The following is a 24,436-nucleotide window of genomic DNA, read 5'->3' as shown; positions in this document are numbered from 1 at the left end:
CAAGCCCCGAGCTTGTCGACCAAGGGCTGGTAGCGGGCTGAGTCCGGCTGCGAGTGGGGCGCCGGCGGTCCGGGGCTCCCTGGCGCCACAGCCCGGGCGCTCTCGGCTCCCAGCATCCAGAGTCCGGGAGAAACGTCCCGACAGCGCGCTCCCAGGGAATCAGCGGCTCCGGGAAAATGGTCCATCACTTCTTGCTGCTCCTCCTTCTCCACTTGGTGCAAGCCACTGAGCGCCCCGAGGGTCGGGCGGAGGAGCAGAGCCTGGAGGCGGCCCTGGCGGTGCCCAACACCTCGCACTTCTTCTCCTGGAACAACTATACCTTCTCCGACTGGCAGAACTTTGTGGGCAGGAGGCGCTACGGGGCCGAGTCCCAGAACCCCACGGTGAAAGCCCTGCTCATCATGGCTTACTCCTTCATCATCATCTTCTCGCTCTTTGGCAACGTGCTGGTTTGTCATGTCATCTTCAAGAACCAGCGAATGCACTCGGCCACCAGCCTCTTCATCGTCAACCTGGCGGTGGCAGATATAATGATCACGCTGCTCAACACCCCCTTCACTTTGGTAAGGTCCCTGGCTCCGTTGGCTCCCCAGCTTCAGGCTTTCTTGGTCTCCCTCTCATCTGTCTATCTAATTTCTCAATTCTCTCCCCTCCTTCTGTCATTGCCTCCCTCCCTTTCTCTCCTCTTCACCCCACCCCCATCTTTCCACCCCTATGGTTCTTCCACCTCCTCATTTCTGGTACTTATGCCTTTCTGACTTCCATCTTTTAGTCTCTCTTGTCATTTATCCCTAGTTTATCACGCTTCAACCCTCCTCTATTTTTCTTAGTCTTTCCACCAGTCGCTGTCTCTCTCTGAAATCTGTTTCTCATTTCTCTCTCTACTTATCTGTTTCTATTGCATCCTTTATCACCTTCTTCTCTTCTTATGGTCTTAGTTTTCGGTCAATCCTACCTTTCTCCTATTTTCTCTCTCATTCCATCTCTCTTTCTCTCACATTTTCTCCCTCATTCCCTCCCTCCCATCTTTTGATCATTAATTTCTAAACCAGAGTTTCTGCAGATGGTGACATTGGGTCAATGGTTGCAGTGTCTGCAGCTGGATAATCTCATTGCTGTTTAATCTTATTGGATGCATGCACCCTTTTGATTATCAAACAATAAATCAAGCCCTTAAAATATTAGCAGAGACTATTAGATCACCTCCTCTCTCCCTATTAAAGGTCTACCCCTACATATCAATGGGGTGCTGTTTTATGCTGCAACTAAAATATCACACAATTGTTAAATGTTAATGGAACCTGAGGTGCATTTTCCTAGATTGCTTATTTCATTTCCCTTCTGTTGATTGACAGTGAGGCGGTGTATGAGATCTGTGTTGGGGAAGAGATGAGGGTGAAGTGAACATGGGCCCCACCTGGCTTGGCTGGCTCCCCAGCACACAGGTGGTTCATGGCCTCCTCCCCAAGCCCTGGCCACTCAACATTAGTGGTGTAATCTCTGTCCTTTTATGACCTAAAAGTGCAGTTCTCATGGATAATTTGGAATCATGAAGGCTGTGACTGTGCAATCTGCGTGTTTCTATATCGTGGGTTACATCTTTTTCAATTTATGGAATAACTTTATTTTTATTTGAGTTACTGTCAAAGCAGAATCTGTTCATGCCTGCCTCTGCCTTTCTTTCTCTCAACACACACACAGACACCCAGAAATGACAGGAAACAAAAAGAAGAGGCTGACTCCTGTAAGTCCATGCACCTATGTGAATGTCCCTCCAAATCTTAAATCCTCGGAGAACTCTTACATTCTCTTTCTCTTGGTTTGTTATGAGAATATCACTCACGTTTGGCAGATAAGGAAACTAAGGCAGAGAGAGGTTCCCTTGTTCAGGGCTGTGTGGCTAGTAATATGCAGATCCAGGATAAGAATTACATCCCCTACTTCAAGTCCAGATGTCTGTCCACCACACCACCAGAGGAATGGAGGTCACTCTAGGACCATGTTCTGCTTCCACTGCTCCAAATTATGGACTTTCCCTATTCTCATTCTGGTCTATATAGAACTTATTGATGCCCATTCAGGGTTCTTTGGGTACTAACTCAAGGACAAAGAGCACTGCTTCTGTTGCCTTGATTCACAAGAAAGCAACATCTCTTTCTCTCCTTGGTTTTTGTTTGTTTTATGGTGTTGGGGTTTGAACCCAGGACCTGCTGCCTGCCAGCCAAATGCTCTACCACTGCACCACACATCTACCCCTCCTCCCTTGGTTTCTGACCTGACAGTGGGCAGTGCTGAGATGGGCTGGGTCATCCACAGTGGGAACTGGAAGTCTCCATGGCCTGGCCTTGGTGCTACTGCCCAGAGCCAGGCTATAGGGCTGAATCTGCTATAGACACATGGGGGGACAAGAAGGCCAGGGACTTAAGGCCAGCTACAGCTGAGAGCTGGGAGCCCCTGCCCCAGAGCATGGTCTGCAAGAGAGGAAGTCAAGGTGCTAAAAATCCTGCACTCCATCCAGGATGAGCCAAAGTACCTTGGACTTTAACCTGACCCTTAGAGCTGCTGAATCCAAATTCCTATTAAAGTCATAAGGTGATGGTAATCAGGGAGAGAGAGGAGTATGGGGGCAGGGTCTTCTAACCCCTTAGTCTACTCAGCAGGGCAAGGCATCCTGCTTTGGCTGGTTGTTGAGAGTATCCTCCCTCCCATGTCTCCCTTCCTATCTACTTCACTCACTACGGTCATCAGAAGCCCAGCTCTGACCACTGAGAGATTAGTAAACAGTTATTCACAGTTCCCATTGTAGAGACATACACAAAATGCAGTGGAACCTAGAGGGGGGAGTCTTTCACTCCCACCCACTAGAGTCCCATGAGAGGGTCAAAGGAGACTTTGCAAAGAACATGACATTTCAAAGGGACCTAGATGAGTAGGAGTTTCCAGGTCACGCTGAACAGTCAATGCTGACAGAGGGACCAGGGAGACAAAGGCAAGGAGACATCAAAGTTCACAGTGTATTGAGGAACATCGAGTGGTTCAGTGTAGCTGGAGCAGCAGAGATGAGAGGAGGGACGGCCTGGGGCTGGAGAGGCAGAGGTGGACCAGAAAGCAAGGCCAGGGCCAAGTTTGAACAGGCCTGGATACTCATGAGGCATCTGGCTGTGGCCTGAGAACTGTGGGCCATGCTCAACAGGTTGGTAACAGCAATCTGATTTTTTATTAGGGAAGCTATGAACGCAGTGTGCAGGCTGAGTTGCTAGAGATAAGAGCTAAGAGTGGGGAGGAAGCTGTACCAGGGCCATGACCTCAGGGCTGAAGGACAAGGGAATGTATTTGAAAACCATTAAAGGTTTGGATTTGGTCATTCACTCAGTGTGGAGGTGAGAAGTGTAGGGGTGAATATTGCTAGCTCTATAATGTGGCTAGACTGCTCAAAAGCCTCAATGGTTCCTCCCTGTCTACCCTGAAAAGAGGAAAGCCCACCGTCTGCTGTCCTGGTTTCACGATCAGGTCAGACTTGTCCACTCCTCATTCCCAGCCACGATATGATCCAGTATCAGTGCCTTTTGGTCTGATCTTCACCCATGCAAGTCCTTCCTCATTTTGGATGTCTCTGATGTAGTCACAGTGGCAGTGCATAGGGTCACCCACTTGCTGGGTTCTAGGCACTGTTGCGCCTACTTGATGTGTGTTGTCCATCCTGTTTGATTTTTTTATGATGAATATTATTATTATTATTATTTATATATGACAGCAGAATGCATTACAATTCTTATTACATATATAGAGCACATTTTTTCATATCTCTGGTTGTATACAAAGTATATTCACACCATTTGTGTCTTCATACATGTACTTTGGATAATAATGGTCATCACATTCCACCATCATTTATAACCCCATGTCCCCTCCCTACCCCTCCAACCCCTCTGCCCTATCTAGAGTTTGTCTATTCCTCCCATGCTTCCTCTCCCTATCCTGTTTGATTTCCATAACAACCTTCTAAAAAAGAGGCAGCTCCATTTTGCAGATGAGTAAATTGAGGCTTAGAGGGTCCAAATGTCTTTCCCAGGATGACCAAAAAATCTGCTGTAAATCTCTACACTGTACTCTTTTCTGTGGGGCTGACTTGCTCTGTTTCTATCTCCATCACCTCTGTCTCTCCTCTGTCCACTCACACCCCTACATGGTGATCTAATTGCCTTTTGTCTGGGCCTCTATAGGGCATTGACTTCTTTCCGCCCTGTACTTAGGTTATTTGGTTCCCCCCTGCCCAGATTGGAAGCTCCTTGATCAAAATCATGCTTGGTCCCTCTTGGGCAAGCAGCAATACTCCCCAGGAGCTGCTCATGTATTAATTGAGCAAACAGCCCTGGCTGTCATGGTAGGAGGATTAGGTTCTCCTAGGGCACCACAGCTCTCTCTGATTCATACCACTCCAAGCTCGTCATGGTTCTCCTTCCCAGATGAGAAGTCACAAGATCAGCTTATCCCAAATTTCTGGTATAGTCCAAACGCTGTGTTATGTAATCACTAGACTGAACTTAGTTGGGCAAAGAATGAATTCTATTATTACACATAGAAATACCTACCACTTCTTTCTATTAATAGCTTTCTAACAATCTGCCAGATAGTTTCTTCTCATCCTTTACAGACTTCATACTAAGCCTGTAAGGTAGAGATTGTGATACCTTTTTTTTCTCCTTTGCAAATGACAAAACTGAGGTTAACAGAGGTTACATATATTGCCAAGGTTGGACAGTGATAAACTCTTAGAGGTAGGAAGTCCACCTCCAAAGCCCTTGTCTTTCCTAAGATCTCCTGTCCTGATGACATAGGATCATGATCAGGGTTTGTTGAACTGAATGAATGATAATGAGCTGTGCTGGGGGAAATCACATGTAATCACGATTTGGCCTCATATATGGAAAGAAAGGAGGAGCTGGGAGAGGCCTCTCAAGGGTATGCTCCTTAGAGACCCCCAAGAGGTCAAGGGGGTGTCAGAATCAAAGATTGTCTTTCTCTTAACTTCTGTTTGCTTGTCTCTAGGTCCGCTTTGTGAACAGCACGTGGGTGTTTGGGAAGGGCATGTGTCATGTCAGCCGCTTTGCCCAGTACTGCTCCCTGCATGTCTCAGCACTGACACTGACGGCCATTGCTGTGGACCGCCACCAGGTGAGGGCACCTATCTCCAACACTGTCCTTCCCTCTTAGGCTTTGCTTTCCTGGAGTCTGCAGGAAATACTCTCAAGACAGTGGTTTTAGCCCAGATTTCATTGAGCATGTTTTCTTATTGATAAGCATGTAGATTAGGGATCTTAAACACTTTGTCCTAGTTGTTTCAAAAAAAGTTTGTTGTTCTGATGAAGGTTCAGTGGCGGCATTTTCTGTCTCAGAAATCAATGAGCTCATTTTAGGGGTAGAAAGGGAAACCTGGAAAATTACAGATGAAAAGAGAGCAACAGATAATTGCAGGTTGGAGATAGGCTCTTCAGTAAGAGATGGGTATTCACTGGCCCAGACTATTGAAGAGGAAAACAAGCCAGGATATCCAATGGCACGAGCAGGTGTCATGGTGGTGATAGCACCTGGGGTGAGGACATTAGAAGCCCTGAGTGGGTATGGTAGTAGGAACCCACAGAGAACCTGAGGGTGTCCATCCTGGAAGGGGATGGCTTCATGCCAGGTGCCTTGCCTATGCTAACTCAGTGAGTCTGTGTTGTATGTTTAGACTATGCTGAATCAAAGAACCAAGGCTTGGAAAAGTGCATGGATAGCTTTTTCAAGATCATGTGACTATGAATAATGCCTCTAGGACCAAGGTCTATGTGGCTCCATGCTATTCTGTGATCACTAGACCACTCTGCTGTGAGAAGACTCAAGGAAACCTGAAAAACAAGTATCCTTAGGGCCAGCAGGACAAAGAGGACAAAGAGGAATGGGATTTATTCTGAGTAGCACCCAGGGATAAGGAGCTTCAAAGATGCAGGCTCAAAGCTGAAGTCCAATGTGAGGAATGACTTTCTAATGAAATGTCTAAAGGTGGACAAAGCTGTCTGGGAGGTAATGCATTCCATGTTCCCAGCCATATCTAAGCAAAGTCCGGATGACAACTTGATAAGAATGTCTTCAAAGGGATAAGGAATTGGACTAGCCAAACTTTGAAAATTTTTTTTTGAAATGCTATTGTTTTGTAAGAATGAACTCTTCATATATGCTATAAATACATTACAGCAAAGTGTGAGCATTTACATACAAATATTTTCTGGTTTTTTCTTAATCTCCTTTTATTCAATAAGATCTCTGGGCTACCTGTGCTTGGTCTATGATTACTCCTGTCTAACACAGTTAAGAGTTGGTGCATGGGTTGAGTGGGGCTGAGGAACAGGGGCTAAATCTTGCTTATGTTGACCATGTTGCCATATTTTCAAACATAGGGTCTTGACCCAATGCCAATGAAATCCCTGAGCAGTGTCTGGAGACTTTTCCCCAGGTTACTACTGCCTTCTGCAAACCTGAACACAGGAGTAGGAGGGACAGAGATGGCCAAGTCCAGAATGGAGATGTTCTGGGAAGCTTCCGAGAACTCATCACAACCTCCCATAAGATCTTAAAAAAAAATGGGAAGAAAAAAAATTCCGAGAAACATCCAGAACATTGCATGTGTTTCAGGATAGTGTCCTAAGACAGCAGTAACTCTGTATAATCTCTGTCTCCCTGACCCTGAACTCACCTATCCCCAGTGCCTTTCCCAAGAAGTAACGATTCTCATCTTAAAATGAAGATGCTTTTAAATTTTCAAGCTTTTATTTAAGCCTTTTACAAGAATTGATTGGCATACAGTAACAATTTCAAGTGCATTTCACCCTGAAGCCTATAACATTGGCTTTATTGTAGGCGTGTGGATGCTGGGCCCCATTGCAATTTTGCTAGCAGCTTTCATAAACAGTGTTGTGAGCTCCCAAATAAGTGTCAATGCAGCTTTCCATGAGAGGTACAACAGCTTCAGATCTTTTCAGAGCCCTGCATAACCTAAGGTGTCTAGAATCCTGGGAAGATTAAGTCAGCTCTCAAGGACGTAGGCACTGAGCATGGGCTTGTCCCTCTACCAGCTTTGCTTTGGGGCTATGCAAGCAGACCTCCTCCACAAGTCCTCCTTGGTCCCATCTCTACAGCAAGAAGCATTTGAACTGCCAAGCACCATTTTTACACTCCTGAAGGTTGGCTATGGAGTGGGGCATGGTCCCCGTCCCCCAACCCGGGATACCTGGTACAGCTCAGGGTCTCAACAATGAATATAAAGGGTGCTTGCTTAATAAATAAGGCATATATTAGTGACAATCGAGCTGCAGTATCTGGAGTCTCATTCGCTTTAAACTTGTTTAGCTAGTGATGCTGTTTGCTTGTTTTTCAGGTCATTATGCATCCTTTAAAGCCCCGAATCTCTATCACAAAGGGTATCATCTACATCACTGTGATCTGGATAATGGCTACCTTCTTCTCGCTCCCACATGCTATCTGTCAGAAATTGTTTACCTTCAAGTACAGGTGAGATGAATAAGTAGGAGAAGCCTAGGCTTCAGAGGAGATTGCCTATCCCTGCCTTCTCTCAAATCAACAGGAAGCTCTGGCAAAGGGAAACTGGAGGCCCCTCTGGATCCACAACTATCAGAGTTACAAGTACCTGCTTCACTGAGCCATGATCCTGGCCTCTCTCCCATCATGTTGCTTTCTGATCCATGCCTATTCTTTGCACTCCCCATCCTGCTTTTGTCTTTTTTTTTTTTTTTCCTCAACCACTTTAGCTTCCTCTTGATTGTCTTTCCAATCTCTCTCCAAGGACCAGGCAGTAGTTACCAGGTTTTGCCACCAGGGGGGCATGTGCTCACATAGACTGAGATGGGAATCAACTGCACCTAGTTTAAAACGAGCAAGGTTTAAATTCTCACAGGACTTAGAAAACATATATGTGTGTATGTGTCTGAGGCAGGATTCTCCTCATTCCCCCACCTCTCACCTAGATTTCTTTATCATGTGTTTTTACCAGATGGGAAATTCTTTCAAACATTCAGTGTTTAAAATTTAAAGTAGTTCATTAAGACCTATCTCCCTGGTAGACTCTTAAATTTAGAAAGAGCTGGCTCAGTTTCTTTTATTTCTGATTTTTTTTAGTTGTCAATGGACCTTTATTTTATGTGTTTATATGTGTTGCTGAGAATCAAACCCAGGGCCTCACACATGCTAGGCAAGCGTGCTGCCACGGCTCCACAACCGCAGCCCAAGCTGGCTCAGTTTCTGATTTGGTACCTCAGTGATCTCAACCATACTGTTTGTAACAAGCCTTCAATCTGTATTTACTGAGTGAATAAATGAATGAATGATTATAAAGGGATTTTCAACCTTTCACACATTGTTGTAGGTGAAGTTCCAACAGGTCCTGAGATAAAGGTATGCACACATGCAAGAAGTTTATTAGGCCCATGCTCCAAGGAATACTGGGTGAGGGGGTAGGGAGGCAGGACTGGGAAGGGAGAACCCATGCCAGGGTGTAGCTTAAGGGGAAGCTGGGGACTCTGGAGCAATCTTTAGAGTCAGGAGTAGAGTCTGGAGCAGCAGGGTTTCCCCTGCTGCAGGCCAGAGAGCTTGGCTTTCACATTCCTGTCAGCCACTGGCTCCAGGCTTAGTAGAGAAAATAGAAACTGCCCCCAATTCTGGCTCTTAGTGAATCTGTGGAAAGAATTTTCAGTGGCCCTAGGGTAATCCTAGACACCTAGAAGACCACAGGTACCAGCATTTCCTGCTGGAAGGGCAGCAGCTGGGGGCTGATGCTCTGTTAAGGGGGGTCCTGGGAACCAAGACAATGCACTCCCAGTGTCTGCTACAGTGGCTATGCACTGTGTCCTTGAAAGACACATTTTGCTTACTTCTATGACAAAAGCAGACGAGAGAGAGAGAGAGGGAGAGAGAGAGAGAGAGAGAGAGAGAGAGAGAGAGAGAGAGAGAAGAGAAGAGAAGAGAAGAGAGGAGAGGAGAGAGAGAAAGAGAGAAGCCCTGAAGGTCAATTTTTCAAATTATTGATAAAGTCTCCCTTCTCGAATTCCAGGATATTGGAAGAAATCAGACACTCAGATCCACCCACATTCAGACCCCCCCCCCATCTGCCTTCACACATGGAAGACTTTTTTTTTCCCTACAAGAGCAAAGGGAGTTTTTATTTTGCTACATATAACAAGAACAACAAGGCACATGGACATACTAAGAAATATGAAGAGGATCAGAGTACATTCTATATGAAATAGAAACTGCTTACATGAGTTCCTTGGTTCAGACTTTCCCACTCATTCCCAAGACCTCTCATTTGTTTCTGTCATTTTATTTCCCCTTTGGAATGGGAAGTTAGTACAATGGAAAATTCTAAGATTTCCTCAAGGACGAATCAGTTTTCAGTTTAAGGACACTACTGTTTCACCATTCAACAAATACCTATTAGATCTTGTTCGTGGCTAGGAACAACGCAAGACTAAGAGGGGTCAGAGATTCAGTGTCTTCCTTACCTTTATGGAACTCAACCTTGTGGGGAGTGAGAAACGTGTTCAGATACTTAGACTATAGTGTCAAAAGAGCTATAACAGACAGATGTGCCAAGAGCCCAGGGGAGGGAGGGTTTGGCGCCTCTTGGGGTGAAGGCTTTCCATCTTTTCTCCTCCCCGTCACCTTCTTTCTCTCTCTCCTGCCTGCAGTGAGGACATTGTGCGCTCCCTATGCCTGCCAGACTTCCCTGAGCCAGCCGATCTCTTCTGGAAGTACCTGGACCTGGCCACCTTCATCCTGCTGTACATCCTCCCTCTGCTCATCATCTCCGTGGCCTATGCTCGTGTGGCCAAGAAGCTGTGGCTGTGTAACACGATTGGCGATGTGACCACCGAGCAGTACCTGGCCCTGCGCCGCAAGAAGAAGAAAACCATCAAGATGCTGATGCTGGTGGTGGTCCTCTTTGCCCTCTGCTGGTTCCCTCTCAACTGCTACGTCCTCCTCCTGTCCAGTAAGGTCATCCGCACCAACAATGCCCTCTACTTCGCCTTCCACTGGTTTGCCATGAGTAGCACCTGCTACAACCCCTTCATCTACTGCTGGCTGAATGAGAACTTCAGGGTAGAGTTAAAGGCATTACTGAGCATGTGCCAAAGACCCCCCAAGCCTCAGGAAGACAGGCCACCCTCCCCAGTTGCCTCCTTCAGGGTGGCTTGGACAGAGAAGAGCAATGGTCGGAGGGCTCCACTACCTAATAACCTCTTGCCTTCCTCGCAACTCCAGGCTGGGAAGACAGACCTGTCATCTGTGGAACCCATTGTGGCAATGAGTTAGAGGAGGTGGGGAGAAGGCAGGGGAGGATCTGCCTCCAGCGTAGATTGGAAAATGGCCTATCCTCTTGTGCATGATCTTCACAGTGCTGGAAACAAGTTCCTACAGAAACAGTAGGACTCTTGAGTTCCTAGGAAACTGCCTGGCCTTCTAGCCCCATTTGAAGTGCAAACTAAAATTCAATTACCAATTAGACATCTGTTCATAAATTCCTATTTAGAAAATGCTATGAGGTATAGCACCCTGGATCTCTGAGCAAGAGAACCAAGGCAACCTCAGCTCAGATGGGGGCTGAATCAGTCAATGGACTCCAACTGTTGGGCAGCTACCTTATAGCCCTTCTGACTGCTGAGCATCCACAGAGGAAACTTGAAGTCATCCTTTGGGTGCAGCTGACCCACATGCACAGAGCTCTGCTGAAAACAGATTTGCTGGCCAGTGAGATGTTAGCAAGCTAGAGCAGGTATAGATTTTCATGCCTTGCCTTCTGAAGTCATTGGACCAAGATAAATCACAATTTTTCAGTAGATTAGCTCTATACATGACAAGAAAGGACCAAATTAGTTTCCTTAAAACAAACAGAAATCATTATTTCCACATTGAAAAATTCAGAAAAGCACAAAGAAAAAAAAACATCTTTTCATCCCATCAATTTGTGATCACCTCTGCTAACGCTGTGAATTTATTTTCATCTTTCCCCTTTGTGTGTAGACGTGTATATGTATGCATGTGTGCAGTTTTAAAATTCGGAACTATACGTTTCCATTAGATTGTAATGGTCAACAAGGAACAGGGGTGCAGCAGAGTACTCATGAGCCTCTCTCCAAGAGTAGTCCAGACAAATCAAAGAAGAGGTGAGAGAGGAACCCCAAATGAAGACTGTCCCCAAGCATACAGAACTGGTTTCATCTTGCAGCCAACGATGGCCCCGCACCAGCTAAGGTACCTCTCCCCAGATGGTGGTCATCATGGTGATCCAGGAGATAAGACACAGCCATGAGGTATAATTCCTTTTTTCTTACAATCACACAGAAACAAAAGGGGGTGAAATGTTGTTCTGTTTTCACAGGAAATGAGGGAACAGCCTTTCCAATATGCTGGAAATAACTGTGCTGAGCCACTTCATAAACCCAAGCTGTCTAGACAGGCCATTTCTCTGTGTTGTCTGAATAATGAGATTTTTTTCACACCAGTTTCTGAAAGAAGACTCACTGTCATCATCACCTTGGCAATTCACATGTCACTTCCAAAAACCTATGGTATCCTTAAAGAAAGTTTTTCCTTAAGGGCCCACTTGCCAGAAAAATCTCATTCCAGAGACTGAATGTTTTTGTCACTTTCCGTCTGGTCCTGACTTGACTCGCAGTGTCAACTCAGAGAGAGACTTGTCAGGCGGAATTGAGCTTAATTCTCTAGCCCTGAACAATTGCTACTGTCATGCTGGGTTTAGGTTTTTTACCAGCCCTGGAGAAATCCTGAAAGGGAAGCATGCAGATGGAGTTGAATGGGAAACAGTGTTAAGGGAGAAGGGTTTGGCCAAGATTCACTTATATCTCCAGGCAGTTAATTGAAACTGAACTTGGTTTCATCATCTGCTTCTGTATAATGAACCACAAGAGTTTCTTACACTGGTCTATTTATGAGGATGTTAGAACATTTTCAAAATAGAAAAAAAAAATTTAACAATCATCTTTTTCTGAAAAGTGGATTTAAAAAATGACTTTCATGGGGGCTGAGAGCATTTTCTAAGTCCAAACGGATCCCCAAGTGAGTTTTTTCAGGCTAAATGGCTCCTGTGTTTGTTCTTGTCTGTGATGTCAGGAAGCAGCTTTTAGTCCCTCTTCATGCTGCCAATAGAAATTCTATGAACCAGAACCAGAAGAGGCAGCAGGGATATAGAAAGTGTGCCCTGCTCTGGACTCATGGATAGGGACAGCTTCATCCCCTTGTCTTTGAAGGTGGCTAGAAATACTGCTGAGTTATGAGAAAACCCTTAAGTCTGGGTCTCCTGTTGTCACCTGTCTGCCCCTTTCCGTGTGTTTCCTGTGGTCCTCAGAGCAAACAGTGACTTGTAATTGTGAACGTGAAATTTGTAAAACTTGAGTTTTCTCAGTGTGATATACAGAATGCTTCACTGTAAATTGTTCCAGTCTCAATAAAATATCTTGTGTGTGTGTGTGGAGGCTGTGCCACTTGGGTTGGTGATTCTGTCACACCTGGTAACCTTTAAAATGGGGATCAACATGGATTCAGGAAGGGAGCATGGAACTCATCTACCCCAAAGCCTGGGATCTCAGATGAAGGAGTCCAGCATTAAGAGGGGACACAGCCAGTTGAGAAGCCTCTGTCTCCTGATCCAGAGCTTCCTCCTCTGAGTCAGCCGAGTGCTGCATGTTTTAGCCCCAAACTCCATCTGTTCCTTGGTGACTGAGGAGGAGGTGAAGCTGCCACTGGAGCCTGGAGAGTGATTCTCCCACTCTCTGTGTGCAGTGGGCACCACCTTCCCTGTGCCTACTGTGATCTGCCACACTGGGCCTGGGGTCCCACTATTCTGCCAGGGGAGCTGCGTGGGAGCCTTCATTGCACACATAATTACCCGGATGCCATCCAAAGCATCTGTTAAAATAAATTTTAAACAGTTTCACAGACAGTTGTTAATTGGAGTAATTTGCTAAACTTAGAGGAAAATTAGAAGAAAAATGGAAGGCATAGAAGAAGTAGAGGGGAACTAACATTTGTTGAAATTTCCTATTTCAGTACCATGCTAAAGGCTTTTGAGCTCATTATCTCATTCACAGGCACAGTAGCCCTTCAGAGTGGGCATTATTATTTCTATATTGCAGAAATATAGAAATATATTTCTTCTGAGGCTCAGCGAACTTAGATAACTTGCACACATCTAAATAGGAAACAAGTTACCTTCTTGGACATTAGGTTCTGAGAAAGTATGCAGAAAAGAATCTTTTTTTTTAACATTTATTTTTTAGGTGTAGATGGACACAACACAATGCCTTTATTTGTATATGGTGCTGAGGATTGAACCTGGGTCCCTTCCGTGCTACGCGAGTGCTCTACTGCTGAGCCACAATCCCAGCCCCAGAAAAGAATCTTACTTTTTTTTTTTAATTCAGTGTTCTCTAAATTTTCTTGATTAGAAGATAACTTTTTTATCCTCCAAAATTTATTAACCATCTTAAAAATCTAAAATCTATTAACCATCTTAATAATTAGTGATTGAGCTATATACTTTGGGAAATGCTTGACTAGGTGAGCCTCAAAGGCTCCTGTAGCCCAGTGGTCAATAAATCCATGGTTCTAGTACTAGAAAAGTTACATGGCTGCCTCATGAGTTGTTAGGTTAAGATCATCTTCCAAGCAAGCTCCTAAGTGACTCTCACATTGCTGGTGCCTGTTAGACCATGGTAGGTTGCCAAGGAAAATAGCCAGCCTGGGCCTCAAGGTCTTCAGATAACATAAACAGAACTCAGATGACCCCTTACTGCTTCTAACCTTTGCTGTGCTACCAGAGCCTCTATGGTGATGGAGCCTTTCCAGAATGTCTGGATCCAGGAGGAATCTGATAAGACCCGGGATTTTAGAGCATCCATGGGTGAAACATGTATGTCTTAGAGTGTGGCCTGAAGATGGTAGCCATGGTAGCCAGCCTCCCAGGCTGTGAAGGATGACCGATAGCATTTCCATGTACTCCTCCCCTGAAATTTCCTTTCATTTCAATGAGTAGTTAGGGAAAGGAACACAAGAAGAATAAGAAATAAATGCAATGCTGGGAGCCTTTTAAAAAAAAACAAACAACAAAAAAGTGGTATTTAATGTGAGAAAACCCTGGGATCAGTGTTCTTTCTGAGGCATCATAACCTGAATTGTGGAGAATAAGCTACTAAGCTGCTTCATGAGGACAGAGGGGTTGAACTTCATAGGGCCTCCCCTGCTTCCATTTCCAGCCCAGCAGGAACCCTATCTTCAGATTGGTCATGAATTTAAGATGCTCAGCTTAACTATGAAGAAGGCAAAGGAATCATAAGCATGGGATTTAGGATATTGATTATGGCAGGCTGGGGTACTGGTTGGTGTCAGGGTAGGGTAGGGACCACAAGGTAGATACAGATAATTGTCCAGCTTTTATTTTGGACAATAGGTTCATGGATGCTTATTATGTATTAAAAGTAATGAATCAAATAACTAACCAGATAGCTAAAAATAGGTCACGTGTTGACCAATGTGAAGGATGTGCCACGAAGCCAGGCATGGGTGGCAGGAGTCTATAGTCCCAGCTACTAGGGATGCTGAAGTACAAGAATTGCTTGAGCCTAGGAGCTTGAGATCAGCTTGGGTAACACACCATACTCCATCTCAACAATGACAAAAGGGAGCATGCCACAGATCAAGGTTATAGAGAATCCAATTATGCACCCCTGAAGTCTATAACCAACCAACCAAAAAACAACAAACCAATGGATATGGAGACCTAGAGAGAGGTCCAGGCCTTCACTTTTCTTCCCTGTACTCTTCCAATCCACTTACATCTGTATTATTAGAACATGCAATTAGAGTTCACTGCTAAGACAACCAAGACATGACAATTATTTTTCCTTTTTAAAACAACCTTGTTTTTCTGAAGTTAAAACTTGCTTTGGCTTAGTTTTCTAAATCACTGCCGCTAATTGTTTTCTGGTGTTAAAAATAGTCGAAACTGCTTTGTGACATGGGCACATGACCTAAGTGTTCTCCAGCTCCCGAGCTTGGTCCCCTCAGACTTCCTGAGCTGCCTGAGTGGCTCCACTCTGACTGCTCTCCTCCTGCAGAACACCTGTCCTCCCTGCCTGCTGCCCTCTCCAGCGTTAAAGCTAGTTTAGCTTCTGCAGCGTTGTCTTTCTCTTTTTTGGTTTACTCCCTTATTTGGGAAGATCACATCTTCCAGCATTATCCCAAAGAAAGGTGCATCGGTGCTCATTTCTTTTGAGAGCTGATCTGTCTGTAAATGTGTTTAATTTTAACTTGTATTTAATTGGTAGTGTGTAGAATACTGAGTTGAAAATCATGTTTTTTCACAATTTTGAAGGCATTTGTATTTGTTTTATATTACTGCCATAATTCATTACCACTGCCTTAGAGGTTTACACCACAAAAATTGCTTATCTTATAGTTCTGTAGGCAGATCAGGAGTCTGACACAGAAGGGCTGCATTACCGTCTGTTGGCTCTGGGTAGACCCTCTCTCCTGCCCTTGATAGCTTGCACAGGCTCACATTCCTTGGCTCTTGGCCCCCTTCCTCTAGGTTCAAAACCAGCAGCACCATGTCAGAACTTCTTCCATCATCACATTTCTCTCTGACTCTCTTCTTTTGCCCCTTCCTCCTCATTTTTTAGGACTTTTGTGATTGCATTGAGCCCATTTGGGAAACACAGGATAATGTCTCTATTTTAAAGTCAGCTGATTAGCAACCTTCAGTCCATCCTCCAACCTAATTCTTTTTTGCCTGGACATATTCACAGGTTCTAGGCATTGGGATGTGACCATCTTCAGGGAGAGCCATTATCCTACTTACTAGTGTTGCTCCATTATCTTCTGCTGAGAAACTGGATACTTTTCTGAGTCAGTCCTATGCATGTGCTCTAAGACCCTTCTGTTTTAGATTGAGGCCAAAAAGATGAGTTGAATGGACTGTAGGAGGGATCACCAACTGTGCACCTTTCAAGAACTTATATAGGCACCAGTCTCTGGGATTCTTCCAAAGATATGATGTTGCTGTTGGCTCACTAATCCACGGAGAGAAGATGCTTCGGGGGTGTCTGCTTGGCACTCTGCTCTAACTGTTCATGTGTAGATTCACCAGTGGTTAAGTATTCCCACTCTACATTTAGCAACTCAGGGACTAACCACAGAATAAGCTCATGAAGCCAAAATTCCCTTTATCGCTTGACTCCCTTATGGTTGGTGGCAATGTAAAATGGTGACTGCTTAGTCATTGCATGCCATGGGAAATCTGTGCTAATCCTATTCTCATTGCCTTCAAATCCTGGAAAAGAAATAACTAAGTCCAGATTCTAAAAGTCTGTACCTGCCACCATTTGTGGAACAAGTTGTTTGTTAATCATTGTTCTTTGTTGTAGAAAACAAGCCATTTTGACTAGTTTAAATCTAAAAACACCTTATTACAGGATAGCAGAGAAAAAACAGAATTTTCAGGGTCATTAGGGAATGACATTTGGACTATTGTACAAACAGAAGCAGTACAGCCATAAGTGCTCTCACCGCCATCATTCAGTGCTAAGGCTGGCAGAATCTCTGCTGCAGCCGCCAGTGAACTCTATTCCTCCAACTCAGTGTCCTCTAGAAGAGCACCTAGACCTTGACACGGTTTCCACTTCTCATGACTCACTTTGGCTTCAAAATTTTTGTGAGCATATCTCTTGCCAGAACATAAGTCACATGCAGATCAGGTACAGAAGGGTCTAAAATATGTTATATATATATATATATATATATATATATATATATATATATATATATATATATATGTGTGTGTGTGTGTGTGTGTGTGTGTGTGTGTGTGTGTGTAGCATTCCAACTTCAGCAATGTAAGAAAGCAGTTGGAATTATCATCAAATAAACCAACCTGAAGTATGTGTTTTAGCAGAGATTTATAAAAAGTAATCTCTTGCAGCATTTGATAGTCTAAAACTTACTTTATTTTAAAAATTTCTTGTTGGTTGTTTTGGTTATACATAACAATAGGATTCATTTTAACATAATTATAAAAGCATGGGATATAATTTGTTCTAATTCAGTCCCCAGTACTTGCCCTTTCCTTTCACCCTCCATCCTCCTTTCTTCCTTCCACTCTACTGATCTTTCTGCTATTTACTTACAGTATTTTTTAAAATCTGTGTCTTGTGAATATCCATGATGGTGAGATTCACTGTTGTATATTCATATATGTGCATAGGAAATGCAGGTCAGATCCATTCCACTCTCTTTCCTTATCCTGTCCCTCTTCCCTTCCTTTCATCCCCCTTTGTCTATTCCACGAGTCTTTCTTCTATTTTTTTTAAAACTTACTCTGTTAAGCTGGCATGGTGGCATGTGCCTGGAATCCCAGTGGCCTGTAAGGCTAGGCAATGGGATCCAGATTTCAAAGCTGGCCTCAGCAAAATCAAGGCACTAACCAACTCAGTGGGACCCTGTTTCTAAATGAAATACAAAATAGGGCTGGGATGTGGCTCAGTGGTCAGGTGCTCCTGCGTTCAATCCCCAGTACCAAACAAAAAACAAAAAACTTACTCTATTAAGCCTTACTCTGGAATGACAGTTTAGTTGTGCTATAGTTGGGCCCCAAAAGGCCCAGGTGTTAAAGACTTGGTCATCAGCTTGTGGTGCAATTAGGAGTGAGTGGAACCTTTAGGAGGTTGGGCCCAGTGGAAGGAAGTTAAGTAACTGGGACTATGTCCTAGAAGGAGATATTAGGGCCCCAACCCTTTTTCTCTCTGTTTGCTTCCCAGTTGCCATGAGGTGAGAAGATTTGCTCTACTATGTGCTTCTCACCATGATGCACTGCTTTGTCACAGCCCAAAGACACATTGGACAACCGGCCATGAACCTCTGACATCATGAGCCAAAGTAAACCTTTACTTCCTTTAAGTTGATTATTTCAGGTATTTTGTTATAGTCACAGAAAATTGACTAACAAGCTGTATAAACAATAGTAGGTTGACTGTCCCTTTTCTCCTTAATATTTTGAGGATATTATTTTATTGTTTCTGGCATCTATTTTTAGGGATGAGGGTTTCACTCTTTGAATGTCTTTCCTTTGTAGGAAGAGTTTTTTTTTTTAATCTCCCAGTTTTAATAAGGTATAATTGGAAAATAAAAATTATGACAAATAAAAATTATTAAATAAGCGAATTAACTTCCTATCACCTCACATAATTATCATTTTGTGGTAAGAATATTTAAGATCTACTATTTTACCAAATTTTAAGCATATAGTATATTATTATTAACTAACTCACCATGCTGTATGATAGACTTCCAGAAATTATTCACCCTGCTGAACTGAAACTCTGTAGTCTTTGAGCAACATCTCCCCATTTCTCTCATCACCTGCTCACACCTTCCAGTCCTTGGCAGCTACCATCTATTCTACTTTCTGCTGCTATGAGTTCAACTCTTCAGATTCTACCCATGAGTGAGATCATGTGGTATTTTTCTTTTCTGGCTTATTTCACTAAACATAATGTCCTTTGGACTCATAAGTGGGTAGCTTTTCAGATTGTATCTTATTCTTTGACATTTTGAACATTTACTAAGTTTTTGAGTTTGTATTTGCTTTTCTTTATTTTGTTTGGAATTCTGTATGAGTCTTCACTCTAAGGATTTATGTCTTTTTTGAGTTCTGAAAAATTACTTGACAATATTACAGTGAATATTACCTATTCCCATTTTCTCTTTTTCTTACCCTCTAACTTCTACTTGTCAGTTTTGGAGTGTTTTATTAAATCCTCTTTGACTTTTAATTTCCCTTTCATATTTTTTGACTTCTTATGACTCTGTGTTGCATCCTGCATAATTCCTAAAGATCTTTTAGTGGATTGCTTTTCTCTTTAGCTGAATATAGTCAATTACTTATTTTTTTAAAAAAATTAAATACCTATTTCTTTTTTTATTTCATTTTATTTTTAATCTATTTGTTATATATGACAGCAGAATGCATTACACTCCATATCACACATATAGAGCACAACTTTTCATATCTCTGGTTGTATACAAAGTATATTCACACCATTTGCGTCTTCATACATGTACTTAGGGTAATGATGTCCATCTCATTTCACTGTCTTTTCTACCCCCTTACCCCCTCCCTTCCCCTTCCACCCTTTGCCCTACCCAGAGTTTGTCTAACCCTCCCTTGCTCCCCCTCTCAACCCCACTATGAATCAGCCTCCTTATATCAGAGAAAACATTTGGCATTGGTTTTTTGGGATTGGCTAACTTCATACAGCATTATATTCTCTAAATGCCATTATATTCTGCAAATGCCATGATTTTATTCTCTTTTAATGCTGAGTAATATTCCATTATATATATATATACACACATTATATAATGTGTATATATATATACATTTTATATACTATATATATATATATATATATATATATATATATATATACACACACACACACATTTTTTATCCATTCATCTATTGAAGGGCATCTAGTTTGGTTCCACAGTTTAGCTATTGTGAATTGTGCTGCTATAAACATTGATGTGGCTGTGTCCCTGTAGTATGCTGTTTTTAAGTCCTTTGGGTATAGACCAAGGAGAGGGATAGCTGGGTCAAATGGTGGTTTCATTCCCAGTTTTCCAAGGAATCTCCAAATTGCTTTCCATATTGGCTGCACTATTTCCACAGCAATATATGAGTGTGCCTTTCCCCCCACATTCTTGCCAACACTTATTGTTGCTTGTATTGTTAATAGCTGCCATTCTAACTGGAGTGAGATGAAATCTTAGTTTTAATTTGCATTTCTCTAATAGCTAGAGATGTTGAACATTTTTTCATATATTTGTTGATTGATTGTATATCACCTTCTGAAAAGTGTCTATTCAGTTCCTTGGCCCATTTATTGATTGGGTTGTTGTTGTTGTTGTTGTTGTTGTTGTTATTATTGTGTTTAGCTTTTTGAGTTCTTTATATACCCTAGAGATTTGTGCTCTATCTGATGTTCAAGTGGTAAAAATTTGCTCCCAAGCTGTAAGCTCTCTATTTACCTCACTGATTGTTTCTTTTACTGAGAAGAAGCTTTTTAGTTTGAATTCATCTCATTTATTAATTCTTGATATAATTCTTGTGCTATAGGTGTATAATTAAGGAAGTGGGGACCTAATCTGATATGATGGAGGTTTGGGCTTACTTTTTCTTCTAATAGGTGCAGTGTCTCTGGTTTAAATCCTAGGTCCTTGATCCACTTTGAGTGGAGTTTTCTCCAATGTACATTTTTGGTGTGTTTGTCTAATATAAGATAACTGTAGTTATGTGGGTTAGTCTCTGTTTCCTCCATTCTGTACCCTTGGTCTACCAGTCTATTTTGGTGTCAATACCATGCTGTTTTTGTTACTATTGCTCTGTAGTATAGTTTAAGGTCTGGTATAGTGATGCCACCTGCTTCACTCTTCTTGCTAAGGATTGCTTTAGCTATTCTGGGTCTCTTATTTTTCCAGATGAATTTTATGACTGCTTTTTCTATTTCTATGAGGAATGTTATTGGGATTTTGATTGAAATTGCATTAAATCTGTATAATGCTTTTGGTAGTATGGTCATTTTGACAATATTAATTCTGCCTATCCAAGAATAAGGGAGATGGAAAGATCTCCTAAGGTCTTTTTTAATTTCTTTCTTTATCATTTTGCAGTTTTCATTGTAGAGATTTTTCACTTCTTTTGTTAGGTTGATTCCCAAGTATTTTTTTTTTTTGAGGCCATTGTAAATGGGTTAGTTCTCCTCATTTCCCTTTCAGAGGATTTGTCACTGATATATAGAAATGCCTTTGATTTGTGGGTGTTGATTTTATATCCTGCTACTTTGCTGAATTCATTTACTAGTTCTAGAAGTTTTCTGGTAGAATTTTTTGGGTCTTCTAGGTATGGAATCATATGGTCGGCAAATAGTGCTAATTTGAGTCCTTCTTTTCCTATCCAAATCCCTTTAATTTCTTTCGTCTAATTGCTCTGGCCAGTGTTTCAAGGACTATGTTGAATAGAAGTGGTGAAAGAGGGCATCCCTGTCTTGCTCCAGTTTTTAGAGGGAATGCTTTCAAATTTTCTCCCTTTAGAATGATGTTGGCCTGGGGCTTAGCATGGATAGTCTTTATGATGTTGAGATATGTTCCTGTTATTTCTAGTTTTTCTAGTGTTTTACATGAAGGGGCTCTGTTTTTTGTCAAATGCTTTTTCTGCACATATTGAGATGATCATAGGATTTTTATCTTTAAGTCTACTGATGTGATGAATTACATTTATTGATTTCTATATGTTGAACCAAACTTGCATCCCTGGGATGAACCCTACTTGATTTGGTACACTATCTTTTGATATGTTTTTATATTCGATTTGCCAGAATTTGATTGAGAACTTTTGCATCTATGTTTATTAGAGATATTGGTGTGAAGATTTCTTTCTTTGCTGTGTCTTTGCCTGGTTTTGGAATCAAGGTGAAATTGGACTCATAGAGTGAGTTTGGAACTGCTACCTCTTTTTCTATTTCCTGAAATAAATTGAAGAGTATTGGTATTAGTTCTTCTTTAAAGGCCTTGTTGAACTTGGCTGTGTATCCATCTGGTCCTGGATTTTTCTTGGTTGGTAGGCTTCTGATGATGTCTTCTATTTCATCACTTGAAATTGATCTGTTTATTGTGTAAAATCTTCCTAATTCAATTTGGTCAAGTCATATGAGTCTAGATATTTGTCAATGCCTTTGATGTTTTCTATTTTATTGGTGTACAAGTTTTTAAAATAATTTCTAATTATCTTCTGTATTTCTGTAGTGTCTGTTTTGATATGTCCTTTTTCATCACATATGTTAGTAATTTGAGTTTTCTCTCTCCTTCTCTTCATTAGCATGGCTAAAGTTTTGTCAACTTTATTTATTTTTCAAAGACCCAACTTTTTGTTTTGTCAATTTTTTCAGTTGTTTCTTTTGTTTCAATATCATTGATTTCAGCTCTGATTTCAATTATTTTTCTGTCTTCTACTGCTTTTGATGTTGATTTGTTCTTCTTTTTTCTAGGGCTTTGAGATGTAACGTTAAGTCATTTATGTGTTGACTTTTTCTTCTTGTAAGGAAGAAACTCCATGCAATGAACTTTCTTCTTAGTACTGTCTTCATAGTGTCCCAGAGATTTTGATACATTGTATCTGTTCTCATTCACCTCTAAGAAGTTTTAAAATCTCCTCTTTGATGTCTTTTGCAACCCATTTTTCATTCAGTAGCATATTGTTTAGTTTCCAGGTGTTGGAGTAGCTTCTATTTCTTATTTTATCATTGATTTCTAATTTCATTCCATTATGATCTGATAGAATGCAGTGTAGTATCTCTATTTTTTATATTTGCTAAGAGTTGCTTTGTGGCATAATATATGGTCTATTTTAGAGAAGGATCCATGTGCTGCTGAGAAGAAAGTGTATTCGTTCATTGAAGAATAAAATATCCTATATATGTCAGTTATGTCTAAGTTATTGATTATACTATTGAGTTCTATATCTTCTTTGTTCAGCTTTGTTTGGATGATCTATCCAGTGGTGAAAGAGGTGTGTTAAAGTCACCCAGAATTATTGTGTTGTGGTCTATTTGACTCTTGAACTTGAGAAGAGTTTTTCTTTTTTTTTTTTTTTTAACGAATGTAGGTGCTATATTGTTTGGGGCATATAAATTTATTAGTGTTATGTCTTGTTGATGAATGCTCCCCTTAAGCAGTATAAAATATCCTTATTTATTCCTTTTGATTAACTTTGGCTTGAAGTCTACTTTATTTGATATGAGGATGGAAACCCTTGCTTGCTTCCACAATCCATGTGAGTGGTATGATTTTTCCAACTTTTCACCTTCAGTCTGTGAATGTCTTTTCTCATGAGATGAGTCTCTTGGAGGCAGCATATTGTTGGATTTTTTTAAAAAATCCAATCTGCCAGAATATGTCTTTTGATTGATGAGTTAAGGCCATTAACATTCAGGGTTATTATTGAGACATTATTTGTATTCCCAACCATTTTTATTTATTTTGGTATTTAACTTGACTTGGTTTCTCCTTTTTTTTAGAGAGAGAGAGAGAAAGAGAGAGAGAGAGAGAGAGAGAGAGAGAGAGAGAGAGAGAGAAAGAGAATTTATTTATTTTTTTTTAGTTTTCGGTGGACACAACATCTTTATTTTATTTTTATGTGGTGCTGAGGATCGAACCCAGCGCCCCACGCATGCCAGGCGAGCATGCTACCACTTGAGCCACATCCCCAGCCCTTGGTTTCTCCTTTGATTAGTTTTTCCTTTAATTTAATACCTCTCTTTGCTGATTTTCATTGTTGTTTTTCATTTCCTCTTCATGGAATATTTTACTGAGGATATTCTGTAGTGCAGGGTTTCTATTTGTAAATTCTTTTAACTTTTGTTTATCATGAAAGGTTTTTATTTCATCATCAAGTCTAAAGCTTTATTTTGCTGATGTAAGATTCTTGGTTGGCATCCATTTTCTTTCAGAGCTTGACATATGTTGTTCCAGGATCTTCTTGTTTTCAGGGTGTGGGTTGAGAATATTGCACATAATCTAATTGGTTTCCCCCTATATGTAATCTGATTCCTTTCTCTTGTGGCTTTTAATATTTTCTCCTTATTCTGTATGTTAGTCATTTTCATTATAATGTACCTTGGTGTGGATCTATTGTGATTTTGTATATTTGGCATCTTGTAAGCCTCCTGAATTTGATATTCTTCATGTTTGAAAAATTTTTCTGATATTAGTTCATTGAATAGATTAATCATTCCTTTGGTTTGGAACTGTATGCCTTTCTCTATCCTGATAACTCTTAAATTTGGTCTTTTCATGCTATTTCTTGAATGTTCAGAGACAAGCTCTGTGGCAAGCAGTGTGTGGCTATTGGCTGACTTCAGAGCCTGTGTGAAGTTCCTGGGTGAGGGCAGGCTACTGCACATAGGGGACTATCTGCGCTGCTGCAGAGTCCCAAGATGGCAGCAACCAGGGGAGCCCCGCGTTGGTAGATGGGGATCCACATGGAAGTGGCCGCTGGAGTTCCTGTGTGTGGGAAGCTGCCTGGTGTCCTGCATGGGACATGATTTCTGCTCAGGTGGGTGGCCGAAAGTTCTTTGTGGGTGCTGTCACAGCAGATGGTCTCACTAGGTACCGGGTAGTACTGCGTGGGCAAGTGGTTGGGATCCTTCTCTGATGCTGAGGCCTGGATTCCTGGACAGGCACGATGATTCCTGTGAGGTAACGGGAATATTGCTTGCAGAGAAGCAGTATTCTCACTACTTGAATCCCAGGTCAC

The 24,436-nt window shown here is 41.9% G+C and overlaps 1 protein-coding gene across 1 annotated transcript; it reads left to right on the top strand.

The window, feature by feature from the left end:
- The first annotated feature begins 29 nt into the window (after nucleotides 1–29).
- Nucleotides 30–12,610, top strand: Gpr83 (G protein-coupled receptor 83). The gene is made up of 4 exons (XM_046462330.2): nucleotides 30–563; nucleotides 5,050–5,175; nucleotides 7,415–7,548; nucleotides 9,741–12,610. Exons 1-4 carry the CDS (start codon nucleotides 177–179, stop codon nucleotides 10,363–10,365), a joined length of 1,272 nt encoding a protein of 423 aa, XP_046318286.1. The 5' UTR covers nucleotides 30–176; the 3' UTR covers nucleotides 10,366–12,610.
- Nucleotides 12,611–24,436: the final 11,826 nt, after the last annotated feature.

The sequence above is a fragment of the Marmota monax genome, unplaced genomic scaffold, assembly GCF_021218885.2.
Source record: "Marmota monax isolate L192 unplaced genomic scaffold, Marmota_monax_Labrador192_F-V1.1 WCK01_AAM20220418_F8-fsc00104, whole genome shotgun sequence".
Taxonomy (NCBI): domain Eukaryota; kingdom Metazoa; phylum Chordata; class Mammalia; order Rodentia; family Sciuridae; genus Marmota; species Marmota monax.
This window is presented reverse-complemented; position numbering and strand designations above follow the sequence as displayed.

What these genes read in the sequence shown, in the direction of transcription:
- Gpr83 (XM_046462330.2), top strand. Translation starts at nt 177, where the DNA reads ATGGTCCATCACTTCTTGCTGCTCCTCCTTCTCCACTTGGTGCAAGCC. An exon ending in TCAACACCCCCTTCACTTTG is followed by an intron (nt 564 to 5,049) that starts GTAAGGTCCCTG and finishes GCTTGTCTCTAG; the next exon opens with GTCCGCTTTGTGAACAGCAC. An exon ending in TTGTTTACCTTCAAGTACAG is followed by an intron (nt 7,549 to 9,740) that starts GTGAGATGAATA and finishes TCCTGCCTGCAG; the next exon opens with TGAGGACATTGTGCGCTCCC.